This window comes from Phragmites australis, chromosome 6 (assembly GCF_958298935.1).
Source record: "Phragmites australis chromosome 6, lpPhrAust1.1, whole genome shotgun sequence".
NCBI lineage: Eukaryota > Viridiplantae > Streptophyta > Magnoliopsida > Poales > Poaceae > Phragmites > Phragmites australis.
In genome coordinates, this window is record NC_084926.1 from 39,081,151 (window position 1) to 39,104,476 (window position 23,326).

At 46.0% G+C, this 23,326-nt stretch overlaps 2 protein-coding genes across 3 annotated transcripts; one reads left to right on the top strand and one right to left on the bottom strand.

The window, feature by feature from the left end:
• Positions 1-9,468: 9,468 nt before the first annotated feature.
• LOC133922395 (probable serine/threonine-protein kinase SIS8) lies at positions 9,469-18,309 on the top strand. 2 transcript variants are annotated; one of them, XM_062367722.1, is made up of 13 exons: positions 9,469-10,694; positions 12,097-12,200; positions 12,298-12,668; positions 12,705-13,166; positions 13,846-13,886; positions 14,909-14,977; positions 15,087-15,187; positions 15,309-15,387; positions 15,468-15,566; positions 16,435-16,503; positions 17,278-17,327; positions 17,414-17,590; positions 17,699-18,309. In XM_062367722.1, the coding sequence occupies exons 1-13, from the start codon at positions 9,690-9,692 to the stop codon at positions 17,781-17,783; spliced, it is 2,712 nt and encodes a 903-aa protein (XP_062223706.1). In that variant the 5' UTR covers positions 9,469-9,689; the 3' UTR covers positions 17,784-18,309. The 2 variants fall into 2 exon arrangements, with proteins under 2 accessions (XP_062223706.1, XP_062223705.1); XM_062367721.1 differs by having other exon boundaries at positions 12,298-13,166.
• Positions 18,310-19,272: 963 nt separating this feature from the next.
• Positions 19,273-22,922, bottom strand: LOC133922396 (elongation factor 1-gamma 2). Its single transcript, XM_062367724.1, has 8 exons — positions 22,808-22,922; positions 22,661-22,703; positions 21,282-21,431; positions 21,152-21,212; positions 21,018-21,070; positions 20,841-20,942; positions 20,256-20,757; positions 19,273-19,933 (listed from the first exon to the last, which is right to left on the bottom strand). Exons 2-8 carry the CDS (start codon positions 22,667-22,669, stop codon positions 19,554-19,556), a joined length of 1,257 nt encoding a protein of 418 aa, XP_062223708.1. The 5' UTR covers positions 22,670-22,703; positions 22,808-22,922; the 3' UTR covers positions 19,273-19,553.
• Positions 22,923-23,326: the final 404 nt, after the last annotated feature.

Sequence of the window (23,326 nt, forward strand, 5' to 3'; positions counted from 1 at the left end):
TGAATTCCCCCTGATAGAAAAAGGAGAGGGGCAATGAACCGTTACCCCCCCACGCCATTCTTGCGATTGCCATCTTTTTCCTTCGTCTTCCTTGCGCACCGGGAGCCTTCTCTTCAGCCCGTGGCGCACCTTGCTTCTAGTCTCCTCCAGCACACTCCCCACCCCCAAAAAATGTCAAGGGCAGGAAGCGGCCATCGGGATGCGTCGAGCGCCAACAGCGTCCTGCCGAGGTCCTGCCTCATGAACAAGGAGGGGGCAGAAAAGGTCCGAAAGCTGATGGTCCCCGCTGGCCAGCGGGAGGTGTCGGTGGTGACACCGGCCAACTTTCCGCCCTCCACGCGCAGGCCCGGGCGGATCGTGATCTTCGTCTCTTTCGTTGCCGCTGGCCTGGTGCCGCCGTTCTCGACGTTTCTTCTGCAAGTGCTGGATACGTTCGGCGTCCAGCTGGCCCACCTGAGTCCGAACTCAGTGGTCATCCTGGCGATCTTCGCCCACTTCAACGAGATGTTCGTGGGGGTGCTGCCGTTGGTCGCGCTCTTCCAGCACTTCTTCATCCTTCGAGCGGTCGGGAAGAAGAAGGGGTCTGACGAGGTAGAGGTTGTCGGCTGCTGCAACTTTCGCCTACGGGAGGGACTCGACGACGCCTACATCCCGCAGGTGTTGCGCGGCAAATGTGACGACTGGCGCCGGGACTAGGTTTACGTCGACGTTAGTCCCCATGACCGCCTCTCGCTGCCCCAATCGCCGGCGGAGCCCCACAAGCCGATCTGGGAAGCGGCCCCTGCAGAGGATGAGCGCCTGCGCACGGTGCTAAACCGCATTGAAGACCTGTGCCGGGCGGGGCTTACCTCACTCATGGTGGTCGCCAATTACCTGCGCCGCCGTCTGGCCCCTCTGCGGGAACGCGCCCGCTTCGCCTGGATGTACACTGGACCTGGCGACTTGACGAGGACCTGCATAGGCGAGGAGGGGAACCTCGACGAGGGGGCCCTGGCGACACTGCTGAAGGTGGTGACCGGCGTCGACGACCTTGCCCGGGCGGTCCTGCCACGCGAGGAGCTGGCGCTTTACGCAGACTCGGGTCGGGCGGCTCTGCAGGAGTCAATGCCGGCCTTCGATACCTAGGGGCTGGTTGACCGACCGGGGCGCCGGGACCCCAGGACTCTGCACATCCCCAGGGCGGACGACAATGGAGAGCGGGGCACCGCCGCCGATGACAGCAGGCCGCCGACCTGAGGTGACAAGGGGAAGCGTCCCTGGGCGTACATCCCTCAACCGTCATCATCCTTGTCGCCGTCACCTCCGCGACAACGGCCGACGGCAGGTGGCGCAACGACAGGCAGCCAAGGCAGCCAGTCTTCAGGAGCGGACACTGGGGCGGATGCTGGATCTAGCGCGTGGCAACCCGGGGGCCAGAGCAAGGCTGGCGGTGCGATGGCTGGCGGCCGGACCGGCCAGCCTTCGGAAGCAGGCTCCGGGGCGGCCGCTGGGACCGGCCCACGATGGCCCGAGGGCCAGAGCCCTCCCCCAAAAAGGGGGAGGCCAGAGCCCGGGCCTGAGCCAAAGCCGTAGGACCCAGAGTTCTGGATCCCGCAATCCCGATGGCGGTACCGTGGGCCCAAAACCACGTAAGCCCCCTTACTGTCTCGAGCACATTTTACCCAGATTTTGGCTAGTTGTTAACCTGTTTTCGTTTCAGGTCGCCCAAAGACTCTGTAGGAGGCCAGAAGCCCCCGGAGCAGCCGAGGCCAGCCCCTGTCCCTGAGCCAAGCACCCCGGCGGCCTCCGAATCGAGGGCCCCAGCTAGCTCTAAGCCAAGAGCCCCGGCCTATCCTGAGCCGAGAGTCCCGGCCGGCCCTGCCTCGAGCCCTCCGAGGAAGGAGCAAATGGCTGCAGGGGAGGTGGTCACGACAAGGGTGGCGCCAGCGTAGCCGCCGTCGGGGTCCCCGAGCGCCTCTGCTGAGAGGGCTCGCAGGGGACCCAGCCCCGGCCATCTTCTGGCCAGGCCTCGGAACCCCTCCCTGAGGTGTTGGGAAGCGCCCGGGAGGTCATCGGGGCGCTCGAAGCGGCCATTGCGGCAGAGCGGGCCGAGCTCGAAAAAGAGCGCGCCGCCCTAGTCGACGAGAGGGGCCGGCTGGAGGAGGCCCGAAAGCTACGGGAGACCTGCGTGGCCTCGGCTCGCGCGGCCTATGAGAAGTCCATGCGGGAGATGGCCGTGGAGTGGGAGGCACTGGAGGAGGCCCGCGACGAGGCCGTCGCCGCGCAGGAGAAAGCCAACTGCTTAGAGCGGCTCACGGTGGAGCGAGACCAAGTGTCGAGGAGGCAAGCCGCAGAGCTGCTCGCTCGCGAGCGGCAGGTTGCTTCACGGGAGGAGGCGGCCGGCAAGAGAGAGGAGGCCGTGCGGTCTGCAAAGGCAGACCTCTGCCGCCAGAACGACAAGCTCGAGCGCGGCCGCGCCGACCTCCTTTGTTGGGAGGAGCAGGTCACGCTGCGCGAGACTGATGCTGACATAACGTCGTTAGCGCTTGACGCCCGGGAGGAGCAGATCGTGCGGCGTGAGGCGGATGCCGATTTGGCGTCATCAGCACTCGCCACCCGGGAGGAGCAGGTCGCCAACCGGGAGGCCGACCTGGCTGCCCGAGAGCAGGCTGTCAAGGCTCGGGCCGAGCAGCTGGAGCAATCCCAGACCGAGGTGGCCGCTCAACGCTGGGAGATACCGACCACGAGAGGTATCCCTATCAGCACCGCCGACAGCAGCAGTCTCGAGGCCCGGCTGAAGAAAGCCAAGGATGAGCTCGATGCCGTCCTCTCAGAGCGGACGAACGTGAAGCTGGTGATAAGGGACATCCTTCAGCAGGCGCGGGACACCGTGGAGGCAGCCAGGCTCGGGCGTGTGTTTGTCGAGTGCCAGTCGCTGGAAACAGAGACTATAGTCCACATCGCCCTCGGGTTCGCAGAGATCGCCCGACGCCTCGAGGCCCTTCCTGCCGCTGTCCAGGAGCTGGCGACCCGAGAGGGGCGTGCGCTGGCCCAAGGTGTGGTAGAGCACATTCTCGCCTGCTACCGCAGCCGAGACCCCACCTTCCCACTGGAGCCAGCTCGGTAGGGTGTGGCTGAGGAAGAGGGAGCCGCCGCCCGGGCAGCCGTCCGCGACTTCGCCACCGAGGTGGCGGAATGTTTTGTGCGGGAGCCGGGCCCAAGCAGCGACAGCAGCAGCGAGGCGTGCCCTCCTCCTTAGCCTATAAATAGTTAGGGTTTTTGTTTTTTAGAATGTTGTAAATATGGGAGTGATCCCCTTATGAATGGTTACTTTTAATATAATAGAAGCCACTCTTGGGATCGAACTCCACTCTGTACTTGTTCTTTGTGTTGTTTGTTTTTCCTTGATGTCCCGAGAGGCACTGGCTGGGCCGAGCCCGGCAGTCTTCCCCCGAGAAGTTATGTTGCCCTGACCACTCATTGTTTGAGTAGTGGGACCACCCGAGCGTCCAGCCTCTGAGCCCTCGCGAGTGCGCAGTTGCTAAGTCAAAGAGACACATACACGAACCTCTTTGCTCGGGAGACAAATCCATCTGGCATGGTACACGCCACGACCAGTGAACGCTTTTCGCCCTGCGACCTCTCAAACAAATAGACCGGAGACGCGTGCGGGCGGAAACGCAACCAAGAGTCCCCACGGTTTGGTGGTGTCCGGGGTAGGACTGACCAGGCCGAGCACCGACAGCTCACCCCTGGGGTCTAGGCGGTTCCGGCCACTCATGTTCGAGCGGTAGGATTACCCAAGAACCCCAGAGGCTCGATAGTACTCGGGGTACTGCCAAGCCGGTCGAGCACCACGGCCACCATAAAGGACCTAGGTCAGCCATCGCCGCCTGTACGGTACACCGACTACTATTTGTTTTTGTCGTTCCGGAAAAGCGAGCACATGGGCGGGGTTTTGCGCGTGAGGAGACTATCTCGCCGAATAGATTAGCATGCGAGGGTCCCGAGGATAACTCGGGAACAATAGTTTATTGCGTATATATGAAAGGAAATTCAGGGAACTCCGGTTACTCGGGGACCACTGTTCATGGCCCCGAGCACCCCTCCCAGAACTGGCTCTTCTCGGATCATCGGGGAACTACGGGTACTCGGGGACCATTGTTCATGGCCCCGAGCACCCCTCCCAAAACTGCCTCTTCTCGGGTCGTCGGGGAACTCTGGGTACTCGGGGATCACTGTTCATGGTCCCAAGCACCCCTCCTGGAACTGGCTCTTCTCGGTCCTCGGGGAGATGGTCTCCGAGGGATGGCGCCATGTGGCATTCTGTGGTCCTGACCTCGGAACTCGGAGACCCCTTGTTCCCATGTCACCGACAGGTGCTCACTGGTCTTGTAGGCGAACAAGATCATGCCACGCCCCTCGATGTCGATGATGGAGCCGTCGCCGAACTTGACGGTGCCTCGGATTCTGGAGTCAATCTTGGAGAAGGCAGCGCGCAACCCGATCATGTTGTTTGCAGCACCGGTGCCGAGGTACCACATCTGATCATCGCGGTCATCCTCTCGATCCAGCTGTGCGAATACTTTCACCTCGACTAGCTGCGAAGTGGACGTGGAGGGCGATGCGACATAAGCCTGGCCATCAAAAGCATGGGCTCGTCGTCGTCGCCTGTGTCAGGTGGGCCTCAGCCTCCTTCAGCTTGCTGCGGCAATCCTTGGCCCAATGGCCAAATTTGCTACAGTTTCGAGATATTTGTCCTGACCACCTCCTGGATTGGACGTGATGGCATTGCCATCACGGGGCCTATTGTCGCGATCGCACACACGGTTCTTGCCATGACGACGATAGGAGCCGCCGTTTCTGCCGCTACTGGATCCTCCTTCACCATCGCGCTTCTTCATGCGAGCTAGCCACTCCTCCTCAATGAGGAGTAGCTTCTGCCCACCATTGACGCTAGAAGAGTCGAGCTTGTACCTCTGCTCCACAACGCGCAAGCGACTGGTCACCTCCTCTATCGAGACCGTACTCAGATCAAGGAGGGTCTCGATGGAGATGGCGACCTGCTGGAGACATTCTGGAACAACCTGCAAAAATTTTCGCACCACCTCAACATCAGTGACTTCGTCCCCCAGTACTCGGAGGTTGTTGACGAGGCTCGTGATCCTCATGGCGAAGTCATCGACAGACTCGCTATCTTTGAACTCAATCTGACTGAGCTCGCATCGCAGCTTCTGTGCGTTCGCCTCTCTAACACGCTTGACACCGACGCGCATCGTCTTGATCGCGTCCCAGGCATGGCGGTGTCCTTGACGGCGAGAGTGGATAGCATCTCCGATGACACAATGTGGAGAATGGGGGACAGCGCTAGCCTATCGTCACGGTAGTCACTGCCGCCGAGTTCGATTGCCTCCCAAAGACCTTGCACCTACAGGTTCACTCGCATCACGAGCGCCCACTCGGTGTAGTTCATCCGTGTGAGCGTGGGGTAGACCACCGAGCCCGATGCCTCCTTGATGACACGCTGCACGACCATCTCGCGGCCACCATCGTCACGGTGCCGTGGCCGGCGCGGAGGAGGTGTCAGTGAGCTACGACGGCCTCGGCGTGGAGGAGTCCTCGACTGCATGCCCCTAGGAGCCCACGGCGACATAGCTGCACTTGGATCGACAAATGTTGGAAATCCCGAGCTGAACACACACGAGAACACGAGCAGAATGTTTTTTATGCTGCGCTGAACTAGGCTTGCTTTGCAGCATTTTCTATTTTTTTATAATGAAAGGAGTAACATGCAGCATGGGCTCAAGAACTAGTAACTCACACCACCACGCATGCTAATTACAGCTAATTAAAGACTAGTAATAGCCAAGATGCAACGAATTAAACTCCTACTTAACTCACGCAAAATGCAAATGGTAACAGCCATGCACATGCAAAGAAAACGGCATGCAGGATTAACTCACAACATTCTTAGTGTGGTCTCTCATTAAGAAACAAGTAAAATAGTAGGCTCTATCCGTGGATTCGCTATATTCAAGTCAACATCCAAATTCATCAAACCATTCAAGATTAAACCTTCTATTTTTTCCCAATCCGAGTCCACGAAAAATTAAGAGTGTGAGGTTGACAATGCTCATTTTCTAAGTATCTTCTTCCTACCACTTCTCTGATATTGGGATGGTAAGCAGTTATTTCTTTCCTTTTGTCTAGATCAAATTGGATCTCCTCTTCCCAATTGATATCTTGTGGCGCTAAATTTCTAGCATCTGTATCTTATTGACGAGAATTAACAACAATGTTAGTATCATCCGGTGCTTTCCTTTTCAACCATCTTTATATAAGTTTAGATATCATTACACATTATTCAAAATCTCAATTACATATTTACATGTTGTATCATGTGTTCATGTTCAATAATCAAGAGAAGATAAACATATAAACTTAATCAACATTTTTTTTTATCTAAGATCACTGTCAACACAATGAGGCAATGCTCTCCCTCTCCACTCTCTAGGCTCCAATAATTCAAATAGAACACCAGACTTGCAGAACACTACAAAAACCAAAATCAAAGGCAGGTAGGCCAAAGGTAGCCTATTCAATTTTTTTCATCAATTGATAAAGGGTTGAAAGCCTGAATAGCCATGGATGATGGATCGTATTTTAGAAAAAAAAAAGAGAGGATCTTTATCAAAAAGGTAAGCAAGAACGATTGTTGCCTTACGGCCTTGCAGGGGCTTTTCAAGCGAAGACGTAAAGGCAAGCACCAGCCTTGCATTGGCTTTCCAGAATTGCAGACGAAGGCGGTAGCAATCTCAGCAAGACATGAAGGCGAGCACCAGGCAGCGCCCATTCTTACTTGAGGGTTTGAGGCCGCGGGCACATGGGGGCGCAACTGCATGATCGCACGCATGTGTGGGGTAGCAAGGAGGCACGCGCAGCAGCACGACGATCAACGATGGTGCTAGTGGCAACTCCGGCAAGGATTCGGCTAATCCTAGGTTTCATGCTTCTGCAATTCTTGGCGATTGGGCGAGCCAGGAGCGGCTTCATATCGAAGCTTTGTTCCATCGCTTTGTGCTAGACTAGTAGTCAAGATCCAGGATTGTGCATTACAGCCTTCCAGCCTTCTAGGCTTTCAGATTCCAGCCCAGGTGGGGACTATCAAGTTGGGTTGTGGCCTACAACATGCTAGAGATGTGGGTTATGGCCTATCCACATGTGGGGAGTCCTAGATTGGAGCCAAGCTAGGTTTTAAGCTTGTGGCCTGCCTGGTGCACAAATTTGACCCTCCATGGTGCACAAGTGGTAAAATTTAAGGGATGGTAAGTAGTGCATGAAATTTTACCTAGTACTGATGCACTTAGGTGCTACACTGTAGTTTCGCCTCTACTTTAACTTTTTTTTTCCTTTCTCTTTTAAGAGGATCAATTTTTTTTTGCTGAAGCGGTGGTTGATACGGCGAGAACTCTTAGCTACGTATTGCTCCCGTCAGTCGTTTTGGACAACCGGATTCAAAAAATATATCACTGACTATTATTTTTTAGTGTAATATATTTATAAAATATAATAAAGTTATAACAAAATATAACTATTTTTAAGACAAATATATCCATTATCATTTTTAAATATCCGAACACGGTCAGCCGGTCGCCGAGCCCTGAGCAATCGGTCCTATTTGCTTTGCTTGCACTTGCGCACCAAGCAACAGGGCCTTGTACGCTTCCCGTTCCGGCCGCCCAACGACGTGGCCATGTTCATGGCTGCCCGGTTTCCCGTTTTCCATCCAAAGAGCCAACGTTGTCAAACATGCCGTGGCTGGCTCGTGGCTATGCTGCAGCTTATCGCTCATCCGCAACAAATTGGGGACACCAACCTTGCCAAATACCTGCCAGAAAGGCAATTCTGGAAGTCCTTTTCTTTTCTTGAAATTGGTCAGGAGCTTTTTTTCGGATACTCTCTAAAGGGGGAGCGGGCACCTAGGTTCGAGAATACTGGAAATCAAATAGGAAAACAGTAACATGTGAACTTATACCATATTTAGCAGTGGTTCAGATACCAGCTCTATTCTGGATTTTGAGATTGTATGTATAAGTGGCTTAAGCCTCTATTTTTAATCTATAATTGAAAAAAAAATCTCACTAAAAACATATCTAATGTACCTCCGGCTCTATGATTTTTTTTTTAAGCTAGAGCTCTGAACACGCGAGAGCAAGAATGACAAAATCATCGACCTAGGCTAGTCCTTCGAGAATCGAGGCAACGTGATCCAATGGAAAAGAGATGCTACTTTGGCCTTCCAAATATATGAGGTGTACTCCCTACGTGTCAATGGTACTAGTTAATTCTTTCTTCTTTCTTGCAAGAAGACAGATCATTACAAGTGCTAGAACTTAACATGTTATACAGACATATGTCAAATTTTTATATTACATGTAAAAAATAATAACATCACGAATAATTTCTCTTTCGGAATCATCTGATCACAATCTCATACAACTATAGAGATGTTGTAGTTAGATTCATATTCTGTGGAACGGTCTATTTTGACAACAACTGTTAGTTGTTGCCTGATGTTGAGGGCGAGCAACATGATTGACATACAACCCGTTGTTTCCTCTCTCTTGGATGGATTGCTCAAGTGCAAGGGCAGATCCAAAAATCAGAGTGGCCAGCGCGACGCATCAACTGGGTCCGCCCAAATTGACTCACTGCAATCTTATGGTAAGCGCTACACAGAACCAATTTATTACAACTGAGTACAGCTAAATATCGAATGGTTGAAATCAATGGGATGTAAGCTCATAAATACATTAGATAGTTTATACATATGTTATACTCAAATGGTTATATGACAAGCATTTCCCCCTGTTATACATACTATTATATAACATACGCTGCACACAGCAATAGATTTTCAGGAGAGCAGGAGGGATTCAAACCCCCTTACCGGCTGCACCTCCTCTATAGCCCTTAAGCTCCCTTTCATTTTTTGCAAGAGAAGGAAAGGGAGAGGGAGTGAAGAAAGAGGAGAAAAAATATAGTTCTCATTTATGACTTCGCTAGTCGGCCGCTGGCTGCACATCTATTATCCGGTCTTCAACTTATTTCTCGGTTCGGTACAATTTGAAACAAAATTTTAAGACTCGGTCTTACAGAAAGATTTCATCTTGTGTATGTTATGTGTCTCTCTTATTTCTCCCAATTGTACATATCAGTTGTTAAATCAGAAAAAGATAGTATAAATCAGGATCTCATAAAAATTTTCAGTAATAAATCTTGTAGAATTTTCTTCCGCACAATTCTGAGGAGCAAAATGGATTAAGAGTTTACCAGAATAAGTCACATAGAGCCTGGAAAAATCCCTACTCTACACCGGGCCAGCAGCAGGACCAAGCCCGCCACGTCAGCTGCGCTAATCCGATCCCACCACGTCCCCTTTCTCTCCCTCAAACTGTTCTATTAATTTTACCACTTGGGGCACTAAACCACTACGCGTCAAGCAGAAAAGAAAAGGAAAAAAAGCAAAAAAAAGGGGACGTATTTGTACTCCCCTTGGCCGCCTTCTTCCAGGCTTCATCCACGAGGCGAAGCAAGCAACGAATATATAGAGCGCGGCAGCGGCAGCGGCGGCGGCGGCGGAGGGCGCTCGAATAGAATAGAGCGGCGTGGAACGGAGCGGGACAGGTCAGGAATGGATAGGCGCGTCGATGCGATCGAGTAGCCACACGCGTACGCGTACGCGCGCGCGATTGGGTGGTTGGGCTGGACCGGATCGTGATCGGATCGGCGCCGGAGGAGAAGGCAATCCATCGCATGCCGCTCCGCCGTCCATGTCGCGCATGAAGCACCTTCTGCGCAAGCTCCACCTCGCCGGCGCCGGCGGGGGCGCGGGCGCGGCGCCCGACCACCACCGCCCGCGGCACAGGCGCTCGGGGCACCCGACGCCCCTGGCGCCGCGGGTCGTCGCGGCGGCGGGGGCGGGGGCGGGGGCGGGGGCGGGGGCCGAGCCGGCGCCAGCGGCTGCGGCGGCGGCGGTGCCCGCGGCGGCGGGGGAGCCGAGGGGGGCCCTGGGGGCGGAGGCGGCGATGACGCGGCTGGAGGAGGACTACCAGGTGCGCCTCGCCCTCGCGATCTCGGCGTCGGACCACGCGGGGATCGTCGACGCGGACTCCGTCCAGATCCGCGCGGCCGAGCGCATCAGCCTCGGCGGAGGCGCCGCGGCGGCGGGCGGGGACCGGAGCCCCGAGGAGGCCCTCTCCGCGCGGTACTGGAACCACAGCGTCGTCAACTACGACGAGAAGCTGGGGGACGGGTTCTACGACGTGTGTGGCGCGCAGCTGCATCCCGGCTTCCAAGCCAAGTTCCCCTCCCTGAACTACCTCAGGGCGGTTCCGGCAGGATGCGATTTTGCCTTTCTGGCAGTTCTGGTGAACCGGCAGCGCGATCCTGCCCTAGAACGCCTGGAAGATAGGGCTGTGGTGATTGCTGCGCAGAGTAGGGCACAACATGGCCGTGCTGCTTCGGCGGAGCTTGTGCAGAAGATTGCGGGTCTCGTGGTTGATGCGATGGGCGGTCCGGTGGAGGATGCCGATGGTATGAACAGGGAATGGAGCGTGAAGAGCCGTGAGCTCTCTCTCCAGCTAAACAGCGTTGTTCTGCCTCTTGGTTTGCTTCGGGTTGGGCTGTCACGCCACAGAGCTCTGCTGTTTAAGGTTAGTACCCCTGCATCACCTATGTTTAATCTGATCATTCTATGATATTAGATGGCAAAATAGTATAGGGGAGGATGTTAATTGTTTCCATCTTGTCCCCTGGATCATTAACATGTGATATCGCGCGATGGTTGGGTGATTCAAATACATGAGCACCAGTAGCTCCCAATCTAGTAGACAGTTTCCTATTATGGAATCCAACCGATCACCCACCTATTATCGTTCCTGTTCATCCACTTCTTTCAACAAAAGAAAGAAATTGAAAAGAGACTTTGAATTTGAATGTTTGAAAAAAGGAACTAAACTTTTAACTGCGAATTTAAGAAACTCCATTGTTAACTTGCAATTGGACATTTGGGGGAGTTTTTTAAAATTTTCTACTCATTCTAAGAGCGTACAGTTTGAATGTAAGCACTTTTTCACCAGGGATGGAAAACAAAAAGACTGGACATTAAAACTGCAGTTTTAAGAATTTATATAATGTGATTAGAACTTTCTTTTGAAGGTATGCGTTTGTGTGGTTGGGGGGGGGGGGACTTTAAACTTCAACTAAATTTGTTAGTTTTTGACTTGAATCAAGGAGAATTCATGGAAAGTTTCAAACAGAAGGTTACATCACAGGATTGATAACTGCAATCTGCGTCTGCCAGAGTTTAGTGCAGCCGCAAAACACATGTATGGTTTTGTCGTGAGGTGAGTGGTGGGCGCTGACTGCTGTTCAGTCGGTGGTGGTGGAACGAGATAAGAAGGTGGCAGAGGCTGTGCTAAATCATCAGCATTGTAGGTGTCGGCGTTTCGGACTTGACATGAGGGCAAGAAGGCGTACGTGAGGACACGGGAAAGAAGCATGAGAATGGGAAAGAGGAAGAACAGATTAGAGAACAGCCGGATGTTCTTGTATGGGTCCTCTGTCATTCTATGATCACAATTGCGGTGCTGGATTGGATGTCACCTGTAGAAAGCTAAGCATAGAGTTTTGTGCGTTTAGCTTTTTCGCTAGAAGCGTCTCTAATAATATGTTTTTGGATGGTTAATGGCGTAGCACTAGCCTGTACCAGTTGAGATAATAGATTTTAAGTGCTATTAATAGGGATGCGAGTGGGTACCCAATGGGTAGTTCTGGGTCACTACTTTAGTTCATTTACTTTCTCAGCTTAAGTAGGTGGAAGTGCATCTTTAGTTCAATATGCATCAGTGAATACAAAACTTGCATCCCTGGTGCTATACGGCAGTCAACTCCTGTAGTCAGCCTATTCTGTCAGCATGCATCAGTGAATCATGTATTTGTGGCACCAGATGCATAATTGAAGGATGCTCTAAAAGAGATTTCTTTGATTGCTTAAAATTATGGATTTCAGTAGAATTAAATGGAACAGACACCAACTAACCAAATTGGTTTCAGGTACTAGCTGACCGAGTTAATCTGCCATGTAAGCTTGTGAAAGGAATATGTTATACTGGAACAGATGAAGGAGCTATTAACTTGGTTAAAGTTGATTTTGACAGGTATCTGCATTTATCTTTACTATCTTTCAATAATTTGATCTTAGATACTTTAAAGATTGACTACAACAATAAATCTTATGGACTGTAACTATTGCAGCACCGAATATATAATTGATCTGATGGGGGCTCCAGGAACCTTAATCCCTTCAGATATTTCTGGCAGTCAGTTTCAGGATTCGAACAATAGTCAACTGAGCAGTGATGCCATTGAAGAGAGTGTCGTGGAACTATGCTTAGCTCTTGAGCAGATTAATGGTGGATATGAGAATAGACATGACATTGGAGGGAGCTCATCTGATCAAAGTTCTGTTCTAGTGCTCGCAACTTCACAGCTTGAAGATTTATCTCAAACAGAGAACTCACTTAAACAAAGTGTTATCTCTCAAAAGGGACAATTCAATGTGCTCAACATTGAAGGGGATATTTCTGATAATATGAAAGTCAATGATGTTTCCAAGTATAGTGTGCCTGGAGTAGTGGACCCACTGTTTGCACAAAATTTGCATGGCTTACTTTTGGAGAGTGGTGCATCGCTACCCACTGATTTATTATGTGATCAAAATAGTCGTAACGTTCATGGGAATAGAGAAATAGGCATAAAGACTTCTGAAGATAAAGAAAGTGCAGGATTGTTGCTAGTTGCTCAAACAAGTCAAAATTTGCCAAATGGTTTCGTGGCTAAAGATTCTCCATCACAACTCGACAGTACCAGAGCACTAACAGCATTGAGCTGTTACCAGAATATTCCCTTGGCACCTTATGAAAAAGTACAACACCCTGCGGAAAATACAGAAGAAATTATCAGAGATTTGGACTTGCATGATCATACATCTAGTGCAATTTCCAATGGAAATTTGGACAAGTTGAGCTGGTCTAGTACGAAAACAATCAGCTCTGTTATAGATGATGCTGCTGAATATGAAATACCATGGGAAGATCTTGATATTGGAGAGCGTATTGGTCTAGGTATATGCCTGATTCCTTGACCTTTACCAGCAAAGCAATATTACTAGTTAATAGGCAGTTTCTTGAAGGAGAAATACTTCATTGAAATTTTTAATGAAATAAAGTCATAGCAAAGTATATGAAGCAAATAGAATGTAATTTGCTGCCCGCCAGTGTCAAAACAAGTAGATTTTCTCTTTTGATAGCAAAACCAAGTTTTATAAATTATAACATTTCGATGTTTTCCAAATCTGACTTTTTTTTAAAATGACTGTTTAATTTTCCTTTTTTCTCTCTCAATTTTTTTTACTACAAACTGGTGCTACTTACGCAAATATATCTAGATGACTCATGAAAACAGTACTTCTTTCTTTGCATTATTTTTTCTGTAACTTTTATTAATAATTTTACAATAAACAACTAATTTTCTAAAGTTATTTTTGAGACCATGAAAAGCAAAAAGGGCACATAAATTATTATGGATAGAACAGTAAAACAATTAGCCAAACTTTTCTACGAGGTTACCCATATTAGTTCCTCTCAAGTGCCTCTTCTTTTGGCATGTACTTCTGATATTGTTGGATTAAGCTTAGTTTTGTATTATGTTTGTGCAATTAATTGTTCTGTTCATTTCATTGTACTATTTGTTTCTTGGCTATGGCTATCCAGTGCCACAAACTTAAGTTTTATATCTTCGCAGGTTCATATGGGGAGGTATATCATGCCGATTGGAATGGCACTGTAAGTCAATATTCTAATAGCAAATCCTTGCATGATATTTCGATAGGGATTTAGCATTGTGTGCTATAAATTCTATGTATCATATGATAGCAAGAGATGGCACGTTGCTCACGCTGATAAAGTGATGTTTTCCCCCTCTTTGTATAACAGATTTCTCTATAAGCTTTTAGGTCAAGTTTGTTTAATGAGTAAAACTGTGTCATCATCTATAGCAGATCATGAGTACACAAAGATAATAATGTTTCCTTGTGGCTACAGGCCTTAAATCAGACTACTGTTCACCCCGTAGCTTGATAACCCTGTTTAACCTTCATTTTTCTGATAAGTTATTGCCCGGATTCTCTTGATGACTGCAAACCTTTGTGCAAGGCATGCAGAACATTACCATAATTTTTTTAATTTCGATGCATTTGCTAGAAGATATGATGCTGGCGAATGCTCACGTACTAAATTTTTAGATGGATTGATGTTGTTCCCTCAATACCAAGTCTTCCAAAACATCAAATGACGTGCTAAGCTGCGATTTGGGCATTATGCAATGACCTTATGCGTTTGATCAGTTCCTGTAGTTCTAAATTCTAATAACTTGTTTAAACAGAACCACCATTATATGGGATTGTAATATCACATGGATAAGCTTTGATCGATAGCAAGCAACCATTGTGTGTCAGGTTTTATTCCAAAGAGAGGCAAGAAAACAAAAGTTTGCCTGCTCCGGTTTACCTTATATATGTCTGCATATAGAGAAAAACTGAACTGACACATGTGAGACACAAGTCAATAATTATGAATCTGTTCCATGCATATCGAATTGAACTGCTAGCATGACTGGTAGTCCATATGCTTTAACATAACTAGGAAGCACCTTGAGACTAAACATTTGAAATGTCTTTCTTATAAACCAAGAACAAATATTACAGTTCACCAATTCTGTGGAGGAAAATATGCAGTCTACCTTTAACTGCTGAATCTGTTATTTGAGAGTTTCCGTTCTCCTGATGTCTTGTCCTTGTATATTCCAGGAGGTTGCAGTGAAGAAATTTCTTGACCAGGATTTATCAGGTGTTTCACTAGAGCAATTTAAATGTGAAGTAAGTTCAATTTTAACATATGCATCTCTTTTCCAGCTTGAGTGTAATGATTATTGATTTTTTTTTTTTTTTTGCCTTAGCTAAGAATGTATTGTTCTTTACCTTTTAGGTCAGAATCATGTCAAGACTAAGGCACCCGAATGTTGTTCTTTTCTTGGGATATGTGACACAACCGCCAAATCTCTCTATATTAACTGAGTACCTCCCAAGGTTTGTGCATCTTCTATTTCTTTCTAGTCAAAATACCACATGATAATTTCAACCTTTGTGGGCATCATGTTATGAATATAAAGTGTGATTATAGCAAATACAACTAACTTTATTTTGTCAGGGGGAGCCTATATCGCCTGTTGCATCGGCCAAATAGTCAAATTGATGAAATACGGAGGCTAAAAATGGCACTAGATGTGGTAAGCTTGGGCAAGTTGTTTTAGTTTCGTGCAGATGTTGTGGCTTGTTCTATGCAGTAGTTAATAATGTATTCTTTCAGGCAAAAGGGATGAACTACTTGCACTCTAGCCATCCTACCATCGTTCATCGTGACCTGAAATCCCCAAACCTTTTAGTGGATAAAAATTGGGTTGTTAAGGTGATTCTCTTCCCTCACTGCCATCTCATTCAATGGAAAACACGTACACCTATTTTCTTGTTAGTGTGCTTCACCTAGGAGATACATGTTACTGTTCACCACACTGTCATACCATGGCAGAAATATTGTGGTGATACAATGTTTTCTTTAAAGTGTGCGCTTAGCCTGTTTTTTGCTTCTGTGAGTGGAACAACTAGATTGCATTTCTTCTTTTATTGTTCAATAGACACTGATCAGCTTGTGTGGTGCACAGTTATTCAATCTTTATGAGACACTGATCCATTGAATCTACGAATAATGATCTAGTAAGAGGAAAGTATCTGGTGTGAAGGGACTAGTGTAGATTAATGAATTCAAGTATATATCTAAGTTATAAGTTATGATTACTTATGTGCTCTCAGCTAAGATTAAAAAATGGGATGCTCACTAAATGAGCATAATGCATTTTTAAAAGGTTTACAAAATGTAGAGACCAGGATTCTAAATTTCTAATAATATGATGAGGCAGTGGAAATGCTGGGTTTCGTGTACATTAGTTGAGGGGTATTGCTGGTTAGCACTGCCTTCAATATGTTGGATATTAGGATTTATCAGCTTAGAACAAGAGATGCATTGCCCATGGTTGCTGTTTATTCACAAGTTACTGGTTCCATACTCCCCCATACTCCATTGTAAAGTTTTTACAAGTGGACTTAAGCGCAAAACACTTAACAAATTGCAGAGTACTTATCGGTACAACATGTAAACTCCATGATGTTCCTCTGGAGAGATCCATGTTATCATGTCTTTGTTTTACTCTTTTATCACCAAAACTTCATATTTTTTAGCAGACTAATAACACAATATGCATATGTCCCTTTCCATTCAGGTGTCTGATTTTGGCATGTCAAGGTTGAAACATCATACTTTTCTTTCTTCCAAGTCAACTGCTGGAACGGTAATACCCCTCATCCTTTGATATTTTTCTTTGTTCATATTGATTATATTACTATTTGAGATGCTATAAACCTAGAATATGCTACAACTAGAAATAAAAATGCTACTCACTTAGACAAAATTAATTAAGACAAAAGGTGACAAAAAAACCCCCACAAACATGGTTGTGAAACTCTTAACATGCTGAAAGAATTCTGAATTTAGTATCCTCTTGCTCTATGCCAAGTTGCAAACTGAAACCTGACAAATGTGCTATATAAAATACATCGTGCTTTGTAGAGCACTAGAGTACTCTCTGTAAGAGTAAGACCATTCAGGATGGTTTTGGGATAGACTGTGAAAAGAACATTGCTGACAAACAATCCAAAATACATCATTTGGGCATGCACAGTGCCATACACTTGATTACTGAAAATGACCATCTTCTTTTCCAAATAGCAAAGCTATACCTCAGCCTCAGAATGAAATTGATTTCAGATTTATATGGACACAAACCTTCATAAGTGAAATATTGCCTTTATCTTAGGAAGCTGCATCGTGCATTATTTAGTCCTCTGCATAATTATTGCCTGCTCGGTTTCTCCCTTGTTTAAATTACTTGGATATTGGTTCAATGGAGAAGCAAGCATATACTTGGATATTGGTTCTATGTTATTGATGGCCTAGGTTCCACAAGCATATCACCTTCACATATTTTTGTTGTTCTGCTTGTACATTTTTTCTGTAAATGGCCCATTATCCCGTCTTCATGACTGTATTTCCTGTTGACCTGCAGCCAGAGTGGATGGCACCGGAGGTACTACGTAATGAACTATCTAACGAGAAGTGAGTTGCTGAGTTGCATGAACATGTTGGTCTTTTCGATTTCTCCTGCCATGTTTTGCGAATTGAACATTTTCTGCTGGCTTCAGGTGTGACGTCTATAGTTTTGGAGTAATCCTTTGGGAACTAGCAACCTTGCGTGTACCATGGAGTGGGTTGAATCCAATGCAAGTTGTAGGAGCAGTTGGGTTCCAAAACAGACGACTAGACATCCCCAAGGAAGTGGATCCACAGGTGGCTAGCATAATATCTTCATGTTGGGAAAAGTAAGACTACAAATTATTTTTTCAGATAATATCTCACTTATATAATTCTCTTCCCTTTCATCTGCTACTTGTCCCCCTGATGATGAACCCAACATTCTTTTTGTGCAGTGATCCAAGCAAAAGGCCGTCGTTTTCCCAGCTCTTGTCACCTCTAAAGCAACTACAGCGTTTAGTTGTTACAGAAAGCTGTTGACATACCCTTCCTGAGACCAATCTCAGGACACATATTCAAGTATTTAAGCTCTACTGCAGGGGCTAAAATTTTCATGTTGAAGCTCGTGGAGATGTATTCAGAATCTCTGCGGTGTGGATGTGTATGGACAAAGGTTATGCACACCACTTGTGAAAATGTGAGAACTCTCTGAAGCTGCGCAAAGGCGCTGCCGGAGAAAGCGTAGTGTGTAGTCTCAAGTGAAGAAAATGTGACGCGACACGAAGTGCTTTGTGTCATGGTAAATAATTGTTCAGTTCTGGATTTGGACCGGTGATTCTGAGAATCAGAATTCACCACAAAGATAGGATCTTGAAGTCCCCCCCCCCCCCCTCTCTTTAGAAAGATAAAAAGAAAGGAAGTCAAAAGCTTATGGTGTCTGCAAAAAGTTGCAGCCCGATGTTTACCACATGCAATATTATATATCATGTATACATATGCTACATTGTGTCTTATGAATGTGCATTTAATACTTCTTGTTCTCTTTTCGTGGAACAAGGTTCTTCCACCCTCGTTTGTCTTTAGTTAAGATATTGACATGCATCACTTATCTTTTCTTTCCTTGACTAGCAATTTTACATAGTCCCAGGGGGTGTTGGATCCAAATACTCTGGTTTAGTTTAAATGTGAACCAAATCCTAATTTAGCTGGGGCAACCATGTGCATGTGTAATCCACTACCAATTCGCCTGATTTGCAACACAGGCTTCTGAGAGGAATTAGGGGATGCACACGCAGATGTAACATTGGATAGATCTTCCGCTCGTGATATATGCATGCAGGAAAATATCAGAACAATGACCTGACGGCAAATCCATGAAAAAAAAAGTAAAAAAGAAAAACAAACCACTCACGGCTTGATGAAAGGTGTTTGGATCTGGCATTCAGTTTGAATTGGGCATGTTTGGAAGAACTCAACTTTAGGATTTACGCTGATATGAAGTTTGTAAGTTAAAATAAAGTGATTTATACTTTTAATTAAAAATACAAATAAAATTTCTCACTTAAGGCCTGTTTGGTAAAAATATTTCTGATCCAAATTCTTTAAAGAGAGTGATTTTTTTTAAAAAAAATAATTCTATGACTAAAAATGATTTTTTAATAAATTTTATAAAGAAAATAATTCTGTATGTGAATGAATAAAAAAACTACTTTTAACTCTCAACATCAGTTCAATTTAGAAAATTACTACTACAAATTCCACACGTGAAGCTTAAAAAAACTAAAAACTACTATTTAACAGCTTTTAATTCCACTTGAAAAATTGGTCTAAAAATTCTACCAAACAGTCCCTCAAACATTCATAGTTTGTCCCTACCTCTGGCTCCAGATTTTTTGTAAGCTACATAGAGCTTTACCAAACAGGCCTTTAAACTGAATAAAACAAAATCCCAAAGTGTTGCCTGATCAAGACACCCCTGTGCTGCACAACGAAATTCCTATTTTCACTGAATAACCACTTACGCGCATAATGAATATGGAAATCACAAGTTTAACTGAAGGGTATAGGATGCACATGAATGGTTTCCATGTTGTACATAATCCGAAGGTTGCATGCCAACGCCCGTTAACATGGCCAAAATTAGCACAAAAAACAACCAGTACTTTTTGCTTAAGCAGGATCTGTGAGACCTCGAAGCACTCCGGTAGTATCCAAGCTAGCATTCCAGAGTTCGAGAAGCATGAACTATTTTAGAACTGGACGAAAAAACCTAAATAGCTCCCTCCCTCAGTTCCATTCCAAAGAGATGGCTCACTTGAAGCATTTCGCATCCAGCAAGGACTCGCCCTCGAAGGGCTCCAGATCCTCAATCATGGCACTGACACGCTCCTTCTGGGCCTCGTCGGAGATGTCAACCTTGGTCCACTCATAGAGCTCCATGTCGTAGACCTCATCCATGACAAACTTGGGGATCTCAAGGCCACGGAAGAGCCAAAGCCCCTTGACCTTGAAAGGTGGCTCAGAGCCAATAACGAGCATCTTGCCAAAGGCATACTTGCGGCACAGGTCCATTCGCTGCAGGAATCCACCAACCTTGTTCATGGTCACAAAGGACACAGTGTTCTCATCATTGTACTTGTAGTCACAGAACCACAGAGAGTAGCCCTCTGGGTCGTACATATCCCAGAAACCTGCAATACACAAGGAGTTGAGCTCAGTTGTAACTTGATATCGCACTTCTTGAGTTCCACAATATGTAGCATGAATAGAGAAACATATCATTACTTATCAAGAACTGAAAGCTATTTAAAATACCAACAAATGATACAAATTACGATTATTTACTAAAGCCAGATGCACATAATTAACTAAAAGCTACACAATTACTGCAAGTTACTTAAAGTCATATTTCTAACAAGTAAATCTTATGTGATCATCACCATTCTTGAATCTGCAATGAGTCAACTTCAATCAATTGCATAAATTTAACTGGGTTCTAAAAGGTAAACAGACCTTTAATAGCAACTTCGCGGAAGTTGGTTTTTGTGTTTGAGTATAGCCTCTTCCACTCATCAAGGATCATCTTGCTTGGAGGGAGCAAATCAAGAGGATTCTTTGGCTTTGGCTTTGGTGCCTCCTCTTCCTCCTCTGGTTTCTCAACCGCCTTTGGCTTCGGGGCCTCTTTTGGGGCCTCCTTTTTGGCTACCTTCGGCTTTTGCTCCTTTGCTGGTGCAGCCTTCTTTTGAACAGGCGGGACAGATTCCGCCTGCTTCACATCAATGAAGACCTTCTTGAAGTTCGGCTGATTAACCATGGTCCAAAAGTACCTCTCAACATGAGGGAACTCCGAGGTAAAACTCTTGGTCAAAATCAGAACAAAGCCTATGTAGAGGTTGCATGTCAACACAATATCAGCAAGAGTCACAGAATGCCCAACAAGGTATGTGTTCGATGCAAGGTGTGTGTTGAGGGAACCCAATGCTCTCTTCAAAGCGAAAATGGCTGTTTCCTCACTCTGTTGGGCAAAAGCGAAGATGAGGCTACCATCCATTGCAATCGAGAGAATACAAAATATGTTAACCACAGAGCTACACTTACCACAGCAGCATAGGGATAAAATCCAAGCCGTGGGTACAGCCATTTTCCAATGTTAGCATCAACCTCTGTCGCAGCAAAGTCCATCCATTGTTCAATGTGGGCCTGAATAAAAAAAAACTTATACACAGGTAAAAGAATAGAATGAATAATCTAGAATGAATATAAAACATCACTCACATAATCAATCAGTGAAGATCCATAAAGTGGATTGTCGGCCTTCAAGCGAGCAACTTCAAGGACAGCATTAAGTACTAAATCAAATAGATGCAAACGAAAGATTTAACATCAATCAGTTGCTAAATTTGGTTTACCGTATCGTGCGATCGCATTGCTCTCAAAAATAGGACCATCAGGAGTCTCCAGGACAGGAACCTACAAATAAGTGCCCGAATTAGATTCTGAACCATTGTATCAAGCTTCTTAAGGACTTTTTATCCGTACCTTCCCAAGAGGGTTCATCTTGACAAATTCAGGAGTCTTGTTGGAGACACCCATCTGGAAGTCCTTTACCAACTCAACCTTGATGCCACTGTACTCCGCGGCAATAAGTGTCTTGAATGCATTTTTGTTACCACTGTTAGCATGCAGTACCTAGAATGCAAAAGGTAGGTTATATAATGATGAAAACCATATCATGAATTCCAAGATAATATGAGATCTAAAAAGGGAAGATGCCAGTAAAGCAGCCATTACAAGTTGCAGAACTAAACAAGACAATCACATGAGTATGAAAAATATGCAGCTGATTCAAAGACACAAGTACTAACTCAGTAGCCCTTACTCATCACAACTTCAAGTTGTTAGACAACTGGTGCACTGCAAACTAATTACAGTATGGAATTATAACCAGAAGTGCAAAACCACATATAATTTGCAATCTCAAACAAATTGATGCAGGCAATAGCCTAAATACGATTACTTGATGACTTGATGCTGTTAGCTCAGAAAAAGGTTAATATGCATTTTGTTCTGAAGACCTTCTAAATGCATTAACTTGCAGCAAAGCAATAAATCAAAGCATGTCAAAACAATAACACTATGCAAACCAGCATTAAAAGAAAGGTTAATGTTGAAAGAATGTGATCCATAAAAGAACTGGAATAGGACCAACAGACATGCATTCACTTGTATTTAGGCTACTATTCCGGAATATAAATGGTACGGAACTTTTTTTGGCAAATCGACAAGTGTTAAATTTCTTGCACTTAATAGCTCAGCAATACACAAATATAGTCCAAAGAACCTTGCTGGGCGGCGTTTGGCAACTTACAACTTCATTCTTATCATACCCTTTAGATAATAGTGCCATGGAAGGTCACCAAATAGCCATGTCAACAAGCTCAGGCATGGTTTATACATGATAATTTCACCAAAACCGCTCCACTAACAATCAACATTTTCCCTAAATACGGCAAGGATATAAACAAATTCACATCCCTAAGACGTCAAAATGAAGCACCCCACTTTTCCTTGGTCGGAACAGAAGTATGCAAGCGAGCAGGTAAAGGCAAATAAGATAAGCTTATCGCCGATATGTCCCATGTAAACAATCTCAACGCCCAATTTCATACAAACGGGAGCCAAAAAAGCGAGATGCGTTTGATGTAGACTCTACAGCAAGAATCCACAGATGTCTAACAATCAAACTGATTTACTAGAAAACATCTGCCCGCATCACGTCAAATCCAAATTACAAGCTAACCATTCTCGCTAATCCAAGCAACTCAAACACCATAAGCGACCAAATCTAAGCACCGGAAGCAAATTAAACAAGAAAAACATCTAGCAGACCGAACAGGCTCAAATCAAGAAATATTTACCAGCGTCATCTCGATGGGCCGCTAGCTTCGCTCGATCTCAGATCTGCACAACACCGAGAGAACAAAAAAACGTGAGATCGAACACGAACAGACGAGTGGATACACCACAAAACTACACGAATTCTCTCGCTAATACGTGGATCTCACCGTTGCCTGCAGCGCGAGATCGGGCGAGCAGCGCAGCAGAGGAGAGGCTAGCCGAGCCGGAGCGAAAACCCTAGCGGAGCCTCCTTTATGGAGGCGCAACGCGCAATCCTTGAGATCTCAGCCGTTGGATGATGCATCGGAAAAACTGATGAAAGGCCTACATTAATCCGAGCTACATTAATCCTTAGTTAGGAACAATATAAGGCCCAACTTGGGCCGTATATGTATGTTGAAAAAAATATAAATACTACGTACAATATATCAAGCATAAATTGATATAGATATGTACACTATAGGTGCCAAACGAATATATCGAAAACGATACCAGTAGTTTGATTTTAGAGTAGTAAAACAGATCATATATCTGTAACCGGTACGAAGTCCAGAGGATGAGAGTAGATGATAAAATAAATAAATTATTCGAATTTTATAAGTTTGTTAAATTAGAGGAGAGTAGAAAAAAAGTGACACGAGAATCTTTGTGTTTTATACGGTAGAGGTTTTGGACCCATGGCTCGA